This window comes from Leptodactylus fuscus, chromosome 4 (assembly GCF_031893055.1).
Source record: "Leptodactylus fuscus isolate aLepFus1 chromosome 4, aLepFus1.hap2, whole genome shotgun sequence".
Lineage (NCBI taxonomy): Eukaryota > Metazoa > Chordata > Amphibia > Anura > Leptodactylidae > Leptodactylus > Leptodactylus fuscus.
In genome coordinates, this window is record NC_134268.1 from 107459186 (window position 1) to 107479593 (window position 20408).

The window sequence follows — 20408 nt, forward strand, 5'->3', positions numbered from 1 at the left end:
ACTGAATTTTTGCCATGCGATCTCCAATCAAGGCCAACCTTCTTTTTTTTTTTTTTTATTCTCCAGCCATATTTGATAAACACACATTTGAGAGCTTCTCAAAGTACCTGTATGGGAGTTGGGTCATGGGCATGATTCAACTCAAACTCCCAAATCATGTAGTTAATATTGTTTGTACATGCAACGTCTTTGAGGAGACTGTTATTCAAGCACCACATAAAGGGGCACAATATGAAGCCTGGGATCTCTAGGGAGAGGAAAACCAGAGCATAGTCAGACCATAGAGCTGAACGAATACGGCCCATTGGGGACCAGGAAAGGACATTGTGATGCACCAGGCAGTGGTAATACACTTGTTATTCAACTTGTACAATTGGAAGGGGGAGGAAGGAGTATGGGGAAGCTGAATCAATAGCCGGGGCTAGCACCAATTAAAATCACCTCCAAGTATAATAACCCCCTCATTAAACTCTGCAAGTTTTCCAAGAAAGTTATTACAGTAGGCCATTTTCTGCTGACCTGCTACATTGACCACTGTGCCTCCAATGTGCAACTTCAGGAAAGCGAATCTGCCCTCAGCGTCAAACATCGTGTCCAGTACCTCGTTTTGGAGAGACCTAGGCAAACCAATAGATACTCCCTTGGACTTTGCAGTTGGGGAGGAAAATCCTCACCAAGAAAAGGGTGGATAAATTGGCTAATACACCAATGTACACACTACTCAGGGTTGCAACAACCCCGGTGGGACACAAGCTTTCTAATGGCAAAGTCACTATCCCCTACACCATAGTTCCTCCCAATAGCACCCAGAATACAGCTATTGACCTCCTGGCATTTTAGCCATCAGGGTGAAAGCTTGATGCCCCAGATCCCGGGGGCACCTTTAGGGACGGGGACCCTTGGCAATTGCTTGGTCGGAAATACTTAAACTCAAATGTAGAAACAGTTTATTTAAAAATTACATTTAAAAAAACATGCCTAAGATTTACGTTACAAGATTGTAAGGTATTTCATTTTATAAACACAAAAAGGGCAGGTCTCATGTAGATAGAAATGTTTTTAAACTCTCAACTATACATAAAATATTGATACATAGATGAAGTGCAGATCTACAAAAATCGTGCAAACCCCCCCAAAAAAACAACCCCTACACACAAGCATGTATAATCTAAGGCAATAATAACCATTGAAGTGCATTTTGCCTGCAGCACATTTCCAAGAAAAAATAAAGATATAGCATTAAACTTCTAGGTCACTTCCAAACCGCTCAATTTCATCCAGAATAAAATCTATATCAGATTTTTTAGAAGCCGGGTTAGAAAACACCATGCGGAAGAAATTGGGCTTTTCCTTCAGAGGTTGGTAACTGACCATTACTGTTCCTTCCTCCATCATCTGAGCTTTAATTTTTGCAGTAACCTTAAAAAACCAAGATAAAATGTACATTAATGAAGTATGCTGAACAGGAGGTAGTTTATGATTAGAGATGAGCGAGTACTGTTCGGATCAGCCGATCCGAATAGCACGCTCCATAGAAATGAATGGAAGCACCTGGTACTTCCGCTTTGACGGCGGACGGCCGCTTAACTCCCCGCGTGCCAGCTACGTCCATTCATTTCTATGCGAGCGTGCTGTTCAGATCGGCTGATCCGAACAGTACTCGCTCATCTCTATTTATGATCTAAAAGGGCTTGTCCAATAGTGTAACACTTATGATCTGTCCCAATCAAGTCAATTGGGTTGAGATTGCAGTTCCTTTCCCAACCACTATTCAAGAATACTGATAGCATCACAACCAGAGTGTCACACTACTGAAATTCTAAGTAAAATGTATACAGCACAATACATACAAGCACTGGAAGACCTACCAAGTTATCCAAGATAGAAGAAACATTGATAGCTTCCTTGTGAAGTTATCATTGTAGTTAATGGAAAAGAATAATGGATGGATTTGGATTCCTTTAAACACAAATACATATCCCATGAGTTGTATGTATGTTTGTTTGTTTGCGTAGACCTTTAGCTAGCCAATTTCACTTTGGTCCAGGTCAATGGAAATTCGGTCTACATTTACACCACATGGCTTAGTATAGTTAAGGACACAGCAGATATTTCCTATACCTCACCTTATGCAGTTTAGTATTCCATTCTTTGGTCCTCGGTATGCTTTTTAGACTGGGTGGTATATACCAAAAACATACATTGGTGTGCTCCGGCTAAAAAAAAAAAAAAAAAGAAAAGAAAAAGTGAATGTGATACAATATAACTTGAAAAATACAGGAAAAAAAAAATTCAGATCTTCATGGGAAGTTTAACTTCATTGTATTACAGACAATTGTAATCTGTTTACTGTATAAATAGAAATTAAAGTGGTTTAAGTTCATTTTGATGGCATGTTAAGTTAGCGACTGATTAAGAATAAAAAGCTAAACCAAGAACTGTCCGGCTTCCAGGTCAAACTTCTAGTCCTCAGCTGTAGTGAGGATTTGCAGAATACCTTTGAGGCCAGTGTTTGCTTGAAGAAGTGTATGCAGACCCCTCTGTACTGCAGCCAGGTAAACAGATACCAGTACAATGCACTGAAGATCAGCGCCTAGGTCAGATAACTTTTAGGCCGGGACCTCATGGGACAGAAAATCCGCGGGAATAATCGCGGTGTTTTACAGTAAGTGCAAAGTGAATGGGATTCTAGAGAATCCCATGCCCACTTTATGGTAAAAAACACACGCCACGATTTCCAAAACTGGCGCGGTTTTGGAAATGACAGCATGATAATTATATCTACGCTGGCAGTTTCCCCATAGATATAATTGTAACAGAAAGTCCGCAGAGGAAAACTCTGTGAACTTTCTGTTTAAAGTACTGCAGGAAGAACTGCGATGTGTTGCTGCCAAGGTTTTTCCTGCAGTGCTTTATTGCCGTAGCCTTAAAGAAGACTTTTCACCACCTCTGCCATCTCCAATTTGTTGAATCATTTAATGGGTGCTACTCCACTGATTCCGGCATAGTTGTAATTTTTTTCTGCAGCCCCCCACTATTCTCAAACAATCAGTGAAGTTAGTGTTGGTGCTTGATAGATAGTGTCAGGCAGGAGCAGGCGAGAGGAGAGATTCTGAGCTTTGACATTATACACTTCAGTTGATAAATCTAAATCACACCACCTTGTTTGCTTCTACCCAACACTACAGAGCCCAAATAGCACATGATGCACCAATATTCACTGCACTTCTTGCTTGGGAACAGTGGGAGATAGAGGAAAAAAACTCAACTGTGCCGGTGGAGCCGCATATATTAAAAAGAAACTTACACCACCTCTGACAAGTCCAGGTCTCTGCTTCATTTGATAGGGACTGCTCCACTGAATACAGCACAGTTGGAATTTTTTGTCAAGTTCCCAAGCAATAAATGCTCTCTGTTTTGGTGCAGTGTCAGGCAGGAACAGGAAAGGTGGTGCAATTCACAGCTCCAGTCTGTGGCGGCAATGTCAGTTCAGAATCACACACCTTATCTTTTCTTGCCTGCCTGACAGAGAGCCTAAATAACATATCAGTCTTCAAAAGCTACCTGTACTTATTGCTTAGGAATAGAGATGAGCGAGTACTGTTCGGTTCAGCCAATCCGAACAGCACACTCGCATAGAAATGAATGGACGTAGCCGGCACGTGGGGGGGTTAAGCGGCCGGCCGCCGTCAAAGCGGAAGTACCAGGTGCATCCATTCATTTCTATGGAGCGTGCTGTTCAGATCGGCTGATCCGAACAGTACTCGCTCATCTCTACTTAGGAACGATGAGGGCTAGAGTAAAATATGCTAACATACTGCAGCATTATCACACAACAAAATTGACATTGATACACTACAACTGTACTGAAGTTGTTATTAAGGCTTATCATAGCTATATTACTGGAAGCTTTCAGAACAATACGGCTGTCATAGTAACAGGGATGCTCCCACGATTTCGCCTGGGGAACCAGCAGCCATCTTTAAAGCTCCAACATCCACCATAATAGTACAGAGAGGGAAGGAGGGGATGGGGGTGTCCAGAAAGGTTTAAAAGGCAATCTGAGTGGGAAAATCAAAAGTAATGATAGTACCTTATAGTGCCACTTACACACTTTTCAGCTTCATCACCGAGAAATTGACTGTTTAATTCATATGCACGTTAGGTGAAAAGGGCTTTGGGGGCATTTCTTTACTCTGTGCTTTAGATTACCTTCCCCTGCTGTTTCCCCACCTCCACACACCATTCTTTGAATGACAGCTCTGCCTTGGGGAGAACAGGGCAGCCGTCAGGAAAGGTAATCTACAGCACAGGTGAAAAGGGCTTTTTCTTATACCCCCCAGGCTTTGCTTTAACTTGCATATGAATAAAACAGTGATTTTCTCAATAATGAAACTACAAAGCTAAATAACAGACCTAATTGAAAAGTCTAAGGAGCACTACAAGGTACTGTCATTACTTGGATTAAAAATCTTTAAATGACAGACTCCCTTTAAAGCACTGAATGTGTGGCATGAAGATGGCACCATAGCACCCTTCAAACTGGGCTGTGAGATAAGAAAATAGGAGACAGAACTCTTAAGTTACTGAAGACTTTATAGCCTGCTGTGATTAGTAAGGTCACTGTGTGCCTAGATTGGCATCACCCTAGAACAGTTGTATGATGTGTAGATGGAAATCATACACAGCAGCCCACATTTTTGCAATCCTGGACAACCCCTTTACAATAGTTAAAGAGTTATCCATACCAGTGTACCATATTAACAGTGTGCCAGTCTCACTCCCTGTGTATTATGTGACAGATTCATCTACAATGTGTACACTTTACGTATCTGCCCTGCTCTTAATCTCTCATCACCTGAGTAGTGCCTGACAACACCAATACCTTGCCCACTCGCATCTCAAAAAGTGGTTTATAATATGGTTGTAGCTCCAATGGACCACCTTAGCAAGAAGATAAGCAGGGACTTACTTCATCAGGAAAGACTAGTTCAAAGTTCTCTCTAAATTTTAGTTTCTTGTACAGGTATTCTGCATTTTCCAGACATCTGTTAACTTGTAGTTCAAAGCCAATTGTACCCTAAAGACACAAAAGTAGAGTTTAGTAAATTTTGTTAATCTGTTTCTATCAAAGGAATGCTATATTCCTTGAATATATTGCCCTTAGAAACAACCAATGAAAACCAGAGTGATTATACTGAAAGTGTTTTAGACCACCATTAAACCCTATTGTCATCCAATTTTGAATCGACAGAACTAAGTGGGAGTCAAGTGCTACAGGTCTAACATGCTCCATCTAGCATCCTTCCATCCAACATTCCTTACTACAATGTAAACCAGTACATTGCATATTTGAGGCTTTCCCGTCAGATGATGGTTGCAGCAGGTCAAGCCTCGTGCACAGCGAAAAAAAGAAATCAAAGGAAACCACATCCATTTGATGTACACAGGCTCTGCAATATATAGCCTGAAAAACACTTGTAAAGTCAGGTCTTTTAGAGAAAGAAAAAATAAATAAACACAAGCAACTTACTTTTGCTTTCCACATAAGCCATAGCTTAAAAACATCAACATGTCTGCCACACTGGATAGTCTTATCTCCTGTATCGTAAGCTACATCGTATTGTTTGTCTGGTTGGAAAAGATAATTGGCACATAACTCATTGCAAACTTGCAAAAGACCCTGCAAGATAAAGACACTTAAGTTATTTGGGAGAGGAAAAGGACAAGTGTAGAACAGATGTATCTATCATTAACAAGTGCGAAGCAGAAACATGAAGGAAAATCTGTTCTTTCTGTGGATATTTGAACTATTCTGAATAGCTTCATGCATGTTTGTATTTTTTTTATGTAGATTGTGAGACCCATATAGGGCTCACAATCTACATTTTTCCCTATCAGTATGTCTTTAGAGTATGGGAGGAAAGCCAAGTAAAAACGAGGAGAACATACAAACTCCTTACATATGTTGTCCTTGGCAGGTTTTGAACCCAGGACTCCAGCACTACAAGGCTGAAGTGCTAACCACTGAGCCACCGTGTTGCCCCAGCCTCATGCATTTTAGGTAAAACATGCAAGTCATACACCTGAGAAAAGTCAAGGACATTTACAATTTACCTTTTCTAGGGAAATGAGCTGCTCACAGTCATCTCTGACACTAGGATTTTAGGGAATACCACGCCCCTGTTGCTAGGGCTAGATAGATTAGTCACATCCCTGTTTATCCATGCCATGCACCTCAGGTAGAAGTCGGAGAACTCTCTCTACCAGGTCACCAGAGAACCTGAGTATTAAAGCCTACATCTCAGCACCACTTTCGGATGGTTTGTGACAGACCAAGTTTTCTAAGCCAGAAAGTCCAAGTGTATGTATTTGTGCTTGGATTTACCATTAATGGGGGCCCCCTTATTGACAGCTTGATTTGGACACTTTTAAGCCAGGTTCACACAGGGATATTTTGGTCAGGATTTTGACGTGGAATCCGCGTCAAAATCCGGCTCAAAAAACCGCCTCCCTTTGAATTCAATGGGTTTCTTTTTCCATGAGCAGTTTGTTTCCACAACGTGCCCTTTCTTGAGGCAGATTCCGCAATGAAATTCGCCACAGAGTCTGCGGCACGACACCTCCCTCCTGACTAGGCCCATTCATTTGGGCATAATCCGGAGAGGAATGCCGCGACTGGATGCCGATGCACTGTATGTAGTCGCTGTGTGAACCCGGCTTTAAAGTTTTTGACAGTGTTGTATTGCTGAGTTTTGGGGTTTTTTCTATATATTAAGGAGATTTCTCATCTCAGGGTTTCGGCTGCCTTCCCATCTCCTCTCCCTTTCACTTCCTGGTTTTCGGCTCCGCAGTGTCTTCTGTACTTGTTTCTAAATTGCAAATCTATTTGGATTTACACAAAGAGCTAAGAGAAGTACTGATCACAAAACTGTTCTAAACCTTATCAGGGCTCAGAAACTGAACGCAATATGTAGAGAGGGCGTGAAGTGTATATGGGTGGCTAGAAGCAGGGACTGAGTCATTAGCCGACCACTTGTGCTAGATGAGAAGTGGTATGTAACCTTGACAGTATCTGGCAAATGTAGCAAGATATTGCAATGTAGTCTGCAACCATAAAAACACTTCAGTCAGCTCAAGCGAAAAATGTAAATATGATCTTGGAGATGGGAATGCCATTTTAAGGTTAACATTGATGAAAAGTCAACTTTTTGTCAATGTAATTATGCAAAAAAAAACTAAAGCAAAAACGTTAGTAATTCTTTTGGCGTGTTTCCTCAAAGCACTATATTGAGGACTAAATTATGCTGCACAATTCATGGTACACTGGCATTAAGTAACATATAAGCAAGACAAAGTGAATAGAAAATGTATAGTTACCTTCTCCCTAAAGAGAATTGCAGAACACTGAAGGGGAACACCCATCATTTTATGTGGATTCCATGTCACCGAATTAGCCCTATTGCGGGAAGGGGAGGTTGGAATTGGTGAGAAAACAAAAGTTATATTAGATGGCCAATCAATATTCCAAAGGTGGGTAACCCTTTTAATGTCAGAAGGTTGCTCTACATGTTCTCAGACTCAGACAAAAAAAAAACAAACTCAAAAACACACACACCACAACACACACATAAACAGACACACTCCACACAATGGTGAAGCTGTGAGCCATTGCATCATTGCTTCACCATTCACCTGTGTGATGCAGGATCAAAGAATCAAAACCACTGTACCTTTCAACACCATGCAGTTTGGTCCTGTGCTTTTTTGACAAAAGCAATCCTCCACCCCATGCTGCCTACATCAATGCAAACATAGTTCATTAGATGCAATTTAAGATTCTGCTTAATTGTTAGGTTTAAGGAATTTACTTTACATCAACGTGCATCCAGAGTCCATGTTTTTTACATATGTCAGCTATCTTGACAAAGGGATCAAATGCTCCATATACTGTAGTCCCAGCAGTGGCACTGACATAGAATGGTACATGTCCCTGCAAACAGAGGTGATATAGAAGGCAGTGAAGATATTTCTGAAGCTAATGTGAAGCACTTTTCAAACTCTTTATTGAAAAGTTGCATACATTTTTTTTTTTTTACATAATGTGATCGAATTGATGCAACTGTAGGAGTCACAAAGATCACAGCTGTAACCAGGCCCAGCGGTCAGCTTCACGACACTAATATTGAAGATTTAAGATTTTCTTTCCGATTTCTTACAATAGATGACAATCTGTGCATCATAAATGTATTAAGTAGATACGCAGCTTTTCAACATCAGAAACCTTAACCATTTCTTATCAAGGAAAAAAAAACTCATCTTACAAAATTAAGGAGCAATTATAACTTGGTATACCTAATACAGAGCAAATTCTTAGTTATTATTATTGGTAATAAAGATAAAACATAAAGGAGAGGAGGATAGTTTATGGGAAGGCAGTTTGGGCTACATTCCCCACCATTCATATAAAGGAATCATTGGGGTCCAGGAGATAAGGCGATGATAAAAAAAGTTGGTCACTACCGTTTAGATAATAACAATAATTGAACAAGACCAGTACATATTTCAGAACTCTACTCAAATGCATCTAAAGCCAAAGCAAGGTACAATTGTATTATTCTATTGAAGCACTTTAGAAACTAAGATACAAGTGTCCAATATACTGAACATGTATGTTAATGTAAGAAAATTTCGGTCTTTTAACCCCTTCCTGATATCCGTCGTACTATGTATTACGGTCTTTAAAGATGGCGACCACTCTGCATAGTTACCAGGTCTAATGGTCTAAGACCTAGCGCTAACCCCCTCAATCAGAAGCCACTCAAACGCCACTAAAAACCCACTAAAAACTCCTAGCTTTGTGACTATGTCTATGATCAATCTCAATAGCTATGCAGCGAATTTTCTACAGACTGCCATACAGTGTCAGAATATGGCGACTTAATGAAATTAAGTCGGGGACCGATCGGAGGCATTAGAGCCGGTTGTCTACTGCTTAAAGCAGTAGACACCCGGCGGCTATGACGGCCGCCCGGCTCCCGGGCGGTCGCCATAGTTACACACCCGACACGCGCCGTACTATTACAGCGCATTTCGGGAAGGGGTTAAGCAGTCACATGCCTCTTTGAAAGGAAAAATAAATAAATAAGAAAAAGTTATGGGGTTTGGAAGGCAGTGAGTGAGTCAAAAATGAAAATCAAAAAATGCCTGCCTGTCACGGGAAAGGGTTAATATTATATTTGTAATGAAACCTCAGAGTCAGTTTCTCCAATATGTCAGCATACAGCTTTCTGCAGAGAATACAATACACTGTTGGATTTATGCTTTGCAGGCTAAGTCCCCACGTTGCTGAAATGCAGATTCTCAAACTGAGTTATTGGGAAGAACAAAAGTTACAGACAGGTGCTGGTTACCTGGACCACAAAAAAAAATAAAAAATGTCATATGGACACAAACTGAAGTGGAGTATAAGGGTGCATTCACACTGAGTAAACGCTAGCTTATTCTGAACGTAAAACACGTTCAGAATAAGCGGCGTCTAAAGCAGCTCCATTCATTTCTATGGGAGCGGGGATACGAGCGCTCCCCATAGAAATGAATGGGCTGCTTCTTTCACTCCGTGCAGTCCCATTGAAGTGAATGGGGAGTGCCGGCGTATACGGCAAGCTCTGCTCATGCCGGAGCGTACACGCCGGCACTTCCCATTCACTTCAATGGGACTGCACGGAGTGAAAGAAGCAGCCCATTCATTTCTATGGGGAGCGCTCGTATCCCCGCTCCCATAGAAATGAATGGAGCTGCTTTAGACGCCGCTTATTCTGAACGTGTTTTACGTTCAGAATAAGCTAGCGTTTACTCAGTGTGAATTCACCCTAAGGGTGCATGCACACTGAGTAACGCCGGGCGTGTATGAGAGCCGTACACGCCGGCATTACGGCAGACTGCCGAACACTTCCCATTCACTTCAATGGGAGCGCTCGTAACAGCGGCGTTTACGAGCGCTCCCATTGAAGTGAATGGGAAGTGTTCGGCAGCCCTGCTGTAACGCCGGCGTGTACAGCTCTCATACACGCCCGGCGTTACGTAGTGTGAATGCACCCTAACAGTGCTTTACTGCTTACCTTGTCCTTCTCAGCCATTATCTTTGCTTCCAAATCAGATGGAATCATCTTGCCCCTGGCAATACAACAGTTACAAACATTACACATTTGCAGAAGATGGAGCTTTTTGCAAGAAGCCGGCTTGGTGATCACTTTTCAAAACTCCAACTATCAGTTTTTATCACAAATCATGTTGGATAAATGGCTATGCTGGGCCTGTTTCAGCAATTTTATGGTTCAAGAACCCCAAGCAGAAAATGCCTTCCTCTGGGAAATCTATTAGGGTGGGGTTATCGGATTTATATAATCTCTTGATCCCAATGCTCTCTCTTCCTCCACAGCATGTATATACTATGTATGATTATACTATGTACAAATTATTCATTATTCTTGCCCATTTTAATTTTCTTATGGTCCAGACTAATCTGGAGATGGGTCATGTGGGTATTCTGTGGGTATGCTCTGTGATTTGTACAGATGTCAAGGTGAAGGATGGATAAGACGGCAAGCTGCTCATCCATTGTCAATGGTGAATTCTAGCTCTATAACAGAAGTGTTATCTTAGTAATTGTAACTGTAGTGATAAGACGGCAGAGAACCAATCTTTCAGCACAGAACTATACTGTGAGACTTCCCAAGTAGTCAGTAACAACATTACAATATTTTCTATTAAAAAGTGACTGAACAATACAGGATTTTTGCTATTCCATGAAAGAGTACCTGCCAGATCCCCTGATAGGTCTGTTTTACTAAATTTTATTGCATCTTTTTGTAGAACTTTAATGTGAATTTCCACTAGAAATTAAACAGTAATTTGACAACTAGTGTTGCCATTTCTCTAGTTAAAAAGGGGGTACCTCTAGACCAGTGATGGCGAACCTTTTAGAGATCGAGTGCCCAAACTGCAACCCAAAACCCACAAATTTATCACAAAGTGCCAACATGGCAATTTAACCTTAATAATGTGTGGATCCACAATTGCACACAAGTACAGACCTGCAAAATATGGTCATACGAATGGGGATTTATAGAGCTTTCTGCTCCACTTTGACCCTCACACAGTCCAGTCTGCTTTATAGTGACCCCCACACAGTTCAACCTGCTCTACAGTGGCCCCCACAAAGTGTAATCTGCTGCACTGTGGCCCCACACAGTACAATTTGCTCCACGGTGGCCCCCACACAGTATAATCTGTTCCACGGATGGGTGCCCAAAGAGAGCGCTCTGAATGCCACCTCTGGCACCAGTGCCATAGGTTCGCCATCTCTGCTCTAGACAATTCAATACTATCAGGACTGGATTGAGCAGTGCAAGTTTGTAGGTACATATCCACAACTGGTAGAGATGGGCAAACTGGTGCATTCTGACCCACATATTCCTAAAACGTTGGTTTTTAACTAAACCAAATAAATGTCAATTTGTCTCAGACAAACTAAAATGGTCACTGTCATATGTATTGCACCATGAAAATACAGGAGACACACGTCTAAGTAATTGATGTTACAGCCAATTGTCAGTGGTATGTCATTAACTATAATTATATATAAATTATTTATATTACCCACACACATTTTGATTTCACGGCTGTTCCCTTAAATGGATAATTTATTTATTTATTTTTAAATATTGAAAATGTGTAACAGCAATTGGAAAGACTCAATCTGAAACTGAAACCGAAACCCACAGATTGTACAGGCAGGTACAGTCATACCTAGACTGCTCCAGTTTCATGGCATATAACCTTGACTTTATGGAATTCTAGGCCAATTGGTTAAAGCAGTGGAAGGAGCTGTCCCCATTTGCCATGGGAGTTTTTTCTTATTCAGTGCTGCCAGTCGCATTTGACTGAAGGATGAAATTTGCCCACAACTATGTTGCCTGCTGCTCCTAAACAGCCAGACATCTCCTGCAACCTATTCCATCACATATTCCTTACTGTACTGACACAGTTACCACCATCCAGACTTGTCCTGCGATCTGGCCTACCATGTTCTACTATTCAACACCATTAGTGCCACAGTGTTGGCATACAATTATATTTAAAAGTTCACACCTCAAAAAATAAAAAAATAAAAAATTTGTATTTGCTAGTTTGAAGTCACATCTGCTCCCATAAAGGGATAATATGGAGTGGCTTTTTTTTTCACCCCTCATCCACTTTTCAACTGATAGGGACACAGGAAAACCACTTTATCCCTTTTCAACCAGGCACACTGCCACAGATTTATATTAAACATAACAAGCTTGTTGCACTTACAAATATCCAAAATGGGCTATTGTTTCTATAGAAAACCATTACTACTTCTAATAATGTATGTGTATATAATATATTGTACAAAAAAAAACATGGAAAAATCGTGGCATTTTACAGTAATTGCAAAGTGGATGGGAATCATGTGAATCTCATGCCCACTTTGCGTTTAAAACCGCAGTGCGGACACGCTGCTATTTCCTAAACTGGCGCGGTTTTGGAAATAGCAGCATGTCAATTACCGTATTTTCCGGACTACAAGGCGCACATAAAATCCTACGATTTCCTCAGAAATTGAAAGTGCGCCTTATAGTCCTTATATAGCCTTATATGTGGATGGAAGCAGCGGCACACGAGGAGTTAAGCGGCAGCCGCCGGCAAAGTCTGCGCGCCGCTTCCATACATTGCAATGGGAGCGTGCTATTCGAATAGTGCCATTGAAATGAATAGAAGCGGCTGGCACGCGGGGGGTTAAGCGGCCGCCGGCAAAGTCTGCGTGCCGCTTTCAATCACCGCCTTATAGTCCGGTGCGCCTTATATATGAACCTAGACAGGACTATAAGGCGCTCATGGGTAATGCGCTTTATAGTCCAGTGCGCCTTATAGTCCGCAAAATACGGTATATCTACGGAAACGCCGGCAGCTTTCCCGTAGATATAATGGTAACACAAAGTCTGCGGGGGAAAACTCAGCGAACTTTCTGTTTAAAGCGTGGCGTGAAGAACCGTGATGCGTTCCCACCACGTTTTTTTCTTGCAAAGCTTTATAGCTGCAAATCGTCCTGTGGGACCTTAGCCTAAATGTTTAAAACACAGTGTCAGTGCGGTGTGTTTGCCGCTGTCTTTGCCTTAGAAAGCTGTCGATTTACTCTTAAAGGTTTTAGTATAAATGGTACATAGTTCTAAGTGGACAGGTTCTCTAATTTTTATTGTATTCGAGCCAGATATTTTCTGAGAAACCATGAAGAACAGTTTTGAAGTGGCTCTAGCATTCATTCAGCATGCTAGCATTTAGCATTCAAGTCTATAATCTAAACTGTGTGAATAGACAAGTATACAGTCCCAAGTTACAGAACAAAGATTGGTACAATGATAAAAAGTGAACAGTAACTAAAACTCACCTTTCATCACACTTAATAGCAATTACATATTCTGTTCCAATGCCAAGCACAGCAGATGCTTTCTGAAAGGAATAGTGACTCTACAGAAGGAAAAAAAAAATCTGAACAATAGATGAATTCCAGGCACAAGGCCATGAGAACATACAGTGTATTAGTTGGAGTCTCACTGACTGAACAGTACAATAAGTATGATTTATCTAAACCCCATGCAATTCAATTTTATAGAATGCCATTTGAGATTCCTGCTACTATATAAACTCAGGAACTGAAGCCCTAAGTGCAACTTATAGAAGCTTCTTCAATATTTCCTTATTCCTTTTGTAGTTATTCATGGCTTTGGCTCAAAACAAAAGGAAAAAAGTAGGGAGTGGGTGAGGACTAGAGACAAGTGAATCTGTTCAGCTCCTACCAGTTTTAGTCCAAATTTCCAACTTGCAGGCACACTCGAAAGTCACTTCATTTAAGAAAGCCAAAGCTTTTGCAGTTCTAAGATGAACTCAAGCGCCCACTAACATGTAACACAAAGTATAAGAGCAGAGGAGACAGATCACATGTCTAAGGGGGTGTTCACACTACTGTCGGTGTCTGACGGCTAGTGTCCGCTGCTAATGTCCATTCAAAATCTTGCACGGACATTAGGAGCGGACACTAGCTGTGTCCGTGACATTTTTCATTCATTTAAATGGAGATCGAGTGCGTTGTGTTACACTCCGTGCCTGTCCTTAAGTGTCCGTTCCTAAAGATGTCCATCTTTTCAAGCAAACAGAAAAAAACCTACATGTCGGGTTTTGCTGTCCTCTGGAAAAGTCGGACATCTTTAGGAACGGACACTTAAGGATAGGCACGGAGTGTAAAACAACGCACCCGATCTCCATTTAAATGAATGAAAAATGTCACGGACACAGCTAGTGTCCGCTCCTAATGTCCATGCAAGATTTTGAATGGACATTAGCAGCGGACACTAGCCGTCAGACACCGACGGTAGTGTGAACGCTCCCTAATACCCAAGTGGACTTTTGGCATCACCTAACAACTGTTATTTCAGCACCGAACTTTCACCCTATAGAATTCTAATCAACAAAAAAAAAAGTTGTATTATAAATAATAGAACATTCTTACCAGTTCTAGTAGGTAATGTAGCATCACACACTAAGGTCACACAGCTTTGCAAGAGCAAGGGAGACACATTGGGAACAGAAAAACAATACTGAAACACCCTACCACCCTAATAATAGCTCCTGCCCTAACAAGGGCTACATTACCTACTGGAACTGGTAAGAATGTTCCATTATTTTTAATACACCTTTTTTTTTGTCGATTATGGGGTTGTTTTTTATAACCTAGAGTCTTCTGCTATAATTCTGTAGAGTTATGGTTGTGATTGAGCTTTCTTTTTACCACTAGTAATGTTTTAGCAGCAATTGCTTTGTAATACACAGCGATAACAAGTCTTTCCCCTTATTTAGAGTATCACAAAATAGCTCAGAGTCTCTGCAGCAGTCTGACATGACATTAGCACTGTAACCTGACCACCTTCTTTGAGTTATTGGCACACAGACTATAAGATTCTCCTCTTATGCTGCACTTCTGCCTCATGTTACATGTGGCGGCGGCCATTTTAGTTCATCTGAGACAATTTGAAAAAGTTTCAGCTTCATCAAAAACTGATGCTTCAGAAATTCAGGTTGAAACCAGTTTGTTACAAATAATTTTGCTAATCTCTAGTAGTCATGCTGGCCTGCACAGTGCTGCTTAAAGTGAGTCACATGACTGAAGAGGTCTGTAGCCAAAGCTTATCTATTCATCATGGAGGCATGTTAAAGGGATTCTATCATCAGAATCCATTTTTATAATAACTAATACCACGTAGGAATAGCCTTAAGAATGGCTATTCTTCCCTACCTTTAGAATTCTTTTCCACGCCGCTGTTCTGTAGATATCCCGGTTTTTATCGATATGCTAATGAGTCTCCAGACAGCACAGGGGGCATTCCCCCATGCTAAAACAGCACTGGTGGCATTCCCTGTACTGCTTGAAAACTCTCAAGTGCTGCCTCCATCTTCTACAGCTGCACCTTTCCACCGTGTCCTCTGCAAGGTCTTCTTCCGGCGATTCTGTCTTTGGGATGTAAATCCAGCACATGCGCAGTCGGCTCTGCCATCAGGCTTTGGGCAGAGCCAACTGTGCATGTCTGTTTGTCCATTTTATTGTGGCTGAGTGTACTGTTCCTGTAATGATAGAATCCTTTGAAGTAAAATTCATTTTCCTATTTATCAGTGGTAGAGGCATAACTTGAAGCTCCTGGGCCTACTACTTACCTTAGAATAGTGTTATATTTTATGCACCAGAGGGACCTTTGGAGGCCCCAAGGTTGGTAGCAACTGCTACCTCTGCACCCCCTATAGGTACGTACATGATCAGGGGCCCTATGGAGGTGCAGTTACTGTGTGGGGCACCATCTTGCTCAAATTGAATTCTGACTATAGCTATGGTGGCGGCAACAGGCATGGCATCAGGATGACACCAAGGTGGAAATAACAAACACTTGTGTCAGCTGGGAAGAGTGATGGAATAAGTAGGGTACTTAAGAGTGGACAAGTCATGGTCAGGAGATACCTTTTTAACAGGTTTCATCAGGAAAGTGAACAACTCTAATCAGAGAAGTCACATGGGAGTCTGCATATGTATTTACTTATACACCAGTCACCTAAATGTTCTGCAGAGTGCTGGTTTACTACTGGTATGTACCCCTACATGATTTCTGTATGGTCTTCTATATGGTCTTCTATGTTTTAATATTTTTTACCCATTAAGAGTGTGTTGCTCACAGTATTCCATCCAAAGCTAATTTTTTTTATATAAATCCCTCAAGAAAATTCTGCACATTCCTCTGTATCAGCCTCAAGCTATACTTTAGCTACAGGGGTACAGATTTTGTTTCCTTCAATGATTTTCAATACTGTATGTCTTTGCAATTTTTTGTCGTGGGACACGTTGTTTTTGTTTGTATTATTTTGGGATATGTTAGATTATACCGTTTGTAATACAAGTCATACAAAATAGTTTGTTGTACTGTAGCTGGAATGTCAGGATCTTACATACATGTTCTGAAGTGAAGAGAACAATTGTTGGTAGTGCAGCCATCCCCTTTATTTTCACAATAGGAAAATACGTGTGTCGCGCTACAAGAACACTGTACAGGTTTGAAATGGTACCACCTAAGGGATTGTGGGGAAAAAAATTTAAAAGTAACAGCTATTTAAACTATACTGTATATTTGCAAAGTACTACATTGAATATCTACAAAGCATAGAATCACAGATGAAAAGTATTAAAAACCACCGAATACTTATTTTTCTGTTACTTGTCATTTGCCTTACCACTTACAGAAAACTTAGATTTTATATACCCCCCCCCCCCCCTCTTTTTTTTTTTTAATACTTGGAAAGGTTCAGTGATCTAAAGGATTATACTTACCAGGCGAGAATATACCATCAGCTTCAAGTCCTCTCCAGCCTACTAACTCATGCATTTTCTTGATCAATAATCCTTCCATAATAATGAACACTGGTGCAATTTCATATGTGAACCTACAGGAGTAGGAAGGGTGGTATTCACAATAGGAAAACAATATTATGCTGCAACAATATCTATAAAGGCAGATACATACATGTTAGTGTTTGCTGCTGCTGTCAGCCATTCACCTGCAAGTCCAACCACGTCAAGGCCACCGGAAAGTTGATTGAAATACCGAGGATGGGCTGTTTTTTTGTTGTTGTTGTTTGTTTGTTTGTTTTAGAGGGGGTGTGGAAGGAACAAAAATAAATAAATAAAAAATTACTAAGAGTACCACAATGCTGCTTTTGCTTAATGTGGATTATATATACACATAAACACACATTAACCCTTCGTTCACATCTGCGCTTGGTAATCCGTTCAGGGAGTCTGCATGGGGACTCTCCCGAACGGAATACCAAACGTATTGGTAAGCAGTGTGCAGTGAAAGCACACAGACCCCATTAACTATAATGGCGTCTGTGTGCTCTCCGTGTGCTGCCCTGTACGAATCATGCAGATAGGAACGTAGATCATGAAGTACTTTTCTGCCTCGTGGAAAGCACATGGACCCCATTATAGTCTATAGCTTTCACTGCACACTGTTTGCCAATGTGTTCGGTATTCCGTCCGGGGGGGGTCCACCAGTGGTGGATCCAGGGTTTGCGGGGCCCTGGGCAATTGACTTTGGCGGGGCCCTACTTACTGGGGGTCTTGCACTTCTAACCTGTACTTCCCAACTGTTGAAGACTAGAAAGAGGGAACAAAACGTGCGGCGCGCGCAGCGCGTCGCAACAAATTAGGCCCCACCCACTTTTATGTTGACTCCACCCATTCTCATTCAATTTTCATGTGATTCCACATAGTATAATCCTCCTACAGTCACCCGTAAATTATATCTCCCCCCATTTTCATATACACCCTTCATCTACCTCTAGTTTCATGTCCCCCCCTCTATCTCTGTCCCCAGTTTCATGCCATTCTCCCCCTTTATCTGCCCACAGTTTCATTTCCCCCCGTCTCTGCCCCAGTGTCATGCCATCCCCCCCTTCATCTGCCCCAGTGTCATGCCGTTCTCCCCCCTTCATTTGCCCCAGTGTCATGCCGTTCTCCCCCCTTCATCTGCCCCAGTGTCATGCTGTTCTCTCACCCTTCATTTGCCCCAGTGTCATGCTGTTCTCCCCCTCTTCATCTGCCCCAGTGTCATGCCGTTCTCCCCCCCTTCATCTGCCCCAGTGTCATGCTGTTCTCTCCCTCTCTATCTGTCCCAGTGCCATGCTGTTCTCCCCCTCCATCTGCCCCAGTGTCATGCTGTTCTCCCCCCCTTCATCTGCCTCAGTGTCATGCCATTCTCCCCCCTTCATCTGCCCCAGTGTCATGCTGTTCTCTCCCCCTCTATCTGTCCCAGTGCCATGCCGTTCTCCCCCTCCATCTGCCCCAGTGTCATGCTGTTCTCCCCCCCTTCATCTGCCCCAGTGTCATGCCATTCTCCCCCCTTCATCTGCCCCAGTGTCATGCTGTTCTCTCCCCCTCTATCTGTCCCAGTGCCATGCCGTTCTCCCCCCTTCATCTGCCCCAGTGTCATGCCATTCTCCCCCCTTCATCTGCCCCAGTATCATGCTGTTCTCCCCCCTCCATCTGCCCCAGTGTCATGCTGTTCTCCCCCCCTCCATCTGCCCCAGTGTCATGCCGTTCTCCCCCCTCCATCTGCCCCAGTGTCATGCCGTTCTCCCCCCTCCATCTGCCCCAGTGTCATGCTGTTCTCCCCCCTTCATCTGCCCCAGTGTCATGCCGTTCTCCCCCCTCCATCTGCCCCAGTGTCATGCTGTTCTCTCCCCCTCTTCATCTGCCCCAGTGTCATGCCGTTCTCCCCCTCCATCTGCCCCAGTGTCATGCTGTTCTCCCCCCCTCCATCTGCCCCAGTGCCATGCCGTTCTCCCCCCTCCATCTGCCCCAGTGTCATGCCGTTCTCACACACACTCACCATTCCTCATTCCCCCGCAGCTCTCTCCCTCATACACATATTGTAGCCACGATGTGATGACGTCATCACATAGCGGCTACAAATGCCGGAGGCCCGGAGCTCAGCGTTAAAGCAGGAGCTGAGCTGTAACAGCTCCGGCTTTAAACGCCTATGCATTCAGCTCATCGGCGGTAGGACGCCGAATAAGCGCGGGGCCCCGGGCGGTTGCCCGGCTCGCCCGGCTCTGGATCCGCCCCTGGGGTCCACATGCGGACTCCCCCAACAGATTACCAAACGCAGATGTGAACGAGGGGTGAGGTTCAAACAAATATCAAACGGACTGTTTACCTGTGAACTAAGGGCCCGTGCACACGGAGTTAACGCGAGTGCATTTTAGCATAATACACGTGTATAGAATACACGTGTTAAAATAACACTCCCATTGACTTCAATGAAATTTTTTACACATGTAAAAAAACGTGCCAAAAAACGTGTCGCGTTTTTGATGCTTTTTTTACACTTGTAAAAGACTTTATTGAAGTCAAGGGGAGTGTTATTTTCAGTCTCTGATTGATGTCAATGGGTAGCACGCGTATATCGGCACCCATTGAAATCAATGGGCTCTATTATGAAGCGCAGCGCTCGGACACGTGTATACGTGTCTAAAGGAGCGGCGTGCTACGCCGTGTGAAGGCACCCTTAGAATGTTTTGCTGAATACAAAATGGACGCTATCAGAAATACTGATTTGCTGGTTAGCAGCCATTTCTCCTTTCCAAACTATAAATACTTAAGATTTTTAATAAAGAGGAGTATGTTCATAAACACACTTCTCTCTGGTATACTGTACAACTAATACCAATTTGGACCCAAAGATGAACAAACACTGAGTCTTACCAGCAAATGAGAAGAAAGATTATTCCACAACACCTAATTTTTACGGAAATCATGGCTGGGTTTCTGACTATAGTTCCTAGGCTGTAGAAAGTTCCTGCATCCATGGTTTTATCCACTGGCAACTGATCAAGACAAAAGATCAATCACTAAGATGGATAAGAATATATTTAAAATTCTGCAACTAACAATTAGTCATTTTCAGACCATCTTGTTAGTTTAAAAGGCTTTGCCATAACAGGTTTATGGTAGGCTTGTGAATTGAGACTGGTGCACATTTATTCCAAAGCGTGTTTTGTCTCTCAGCTTTGACAACTTGTGTGTGACATGTTTTTATGCCAGAAATTAGAAAAAAAAGGCCCAAGTTTTCACCAAAAATTGTGACCATTATCCCTCTTTTACACCCCACTTTCCCAAGAAATTGCTATGTCAGGGTCAAGTCTTAGGAGAAGCACTGTGTTTCCCAGCAGAGTAAGTATAAAATTGATGCCAGAAGCTGATGTAATTTATAGCTCCTATGTATGCG

General features: G+C 42.3%; 1 protein-coding gene across 1 annotated transcript in view; it reads right to left on the reverse strand.

The window, feature by feature from the left end:
- Positions 1-1239: 1239 nt before the first annotated feature.
- LOC142201159 (glutamate decarboxylase 1-like) overlaps positions 1240-20408 on the reverse strand; it is a 49850-nt gene continuing 30681 nt past the window's right edge. Inside the window, exons 5-16 of the mRNA XM_075271985.1 lie at positions 17142-17232; positions 16949-17061; positions 16574-16689; positions 13472-13551; positions 10122-10176; positions 7877-7993; positions 7734-7798; positions 7381-7459; positions 5534-5683; positions 4973-5080; positions 2127-2216; positions 1240-1419 (exon numbers count right to left, since the gene is read on the reverse strand). Of these exons, the coding sequence (XP_075128086.1) occupies positions 1240-1419; positions 2127-2216; positions 4973-5080; positions 5534-5683; positions 7381-7459; positions 7734-7798; positions 7877-7993; positions 10122-10176; positions 13472-13551; positions 16574-16689; positions 16949-17061; positions 17142-17232 (1244 nt within the window). The remainder of the gene's footprint in view (positions 1420-2126; positions 2217-4972; positions 5081-5533; positions 5684-7380; positions 7460-7733; positions 7799-7876; positions 7994-10121; positions 10177-13471; positions 13552-16573; positions 16690-16948; positions 17062-17141; positions 17233-20408) is intronic.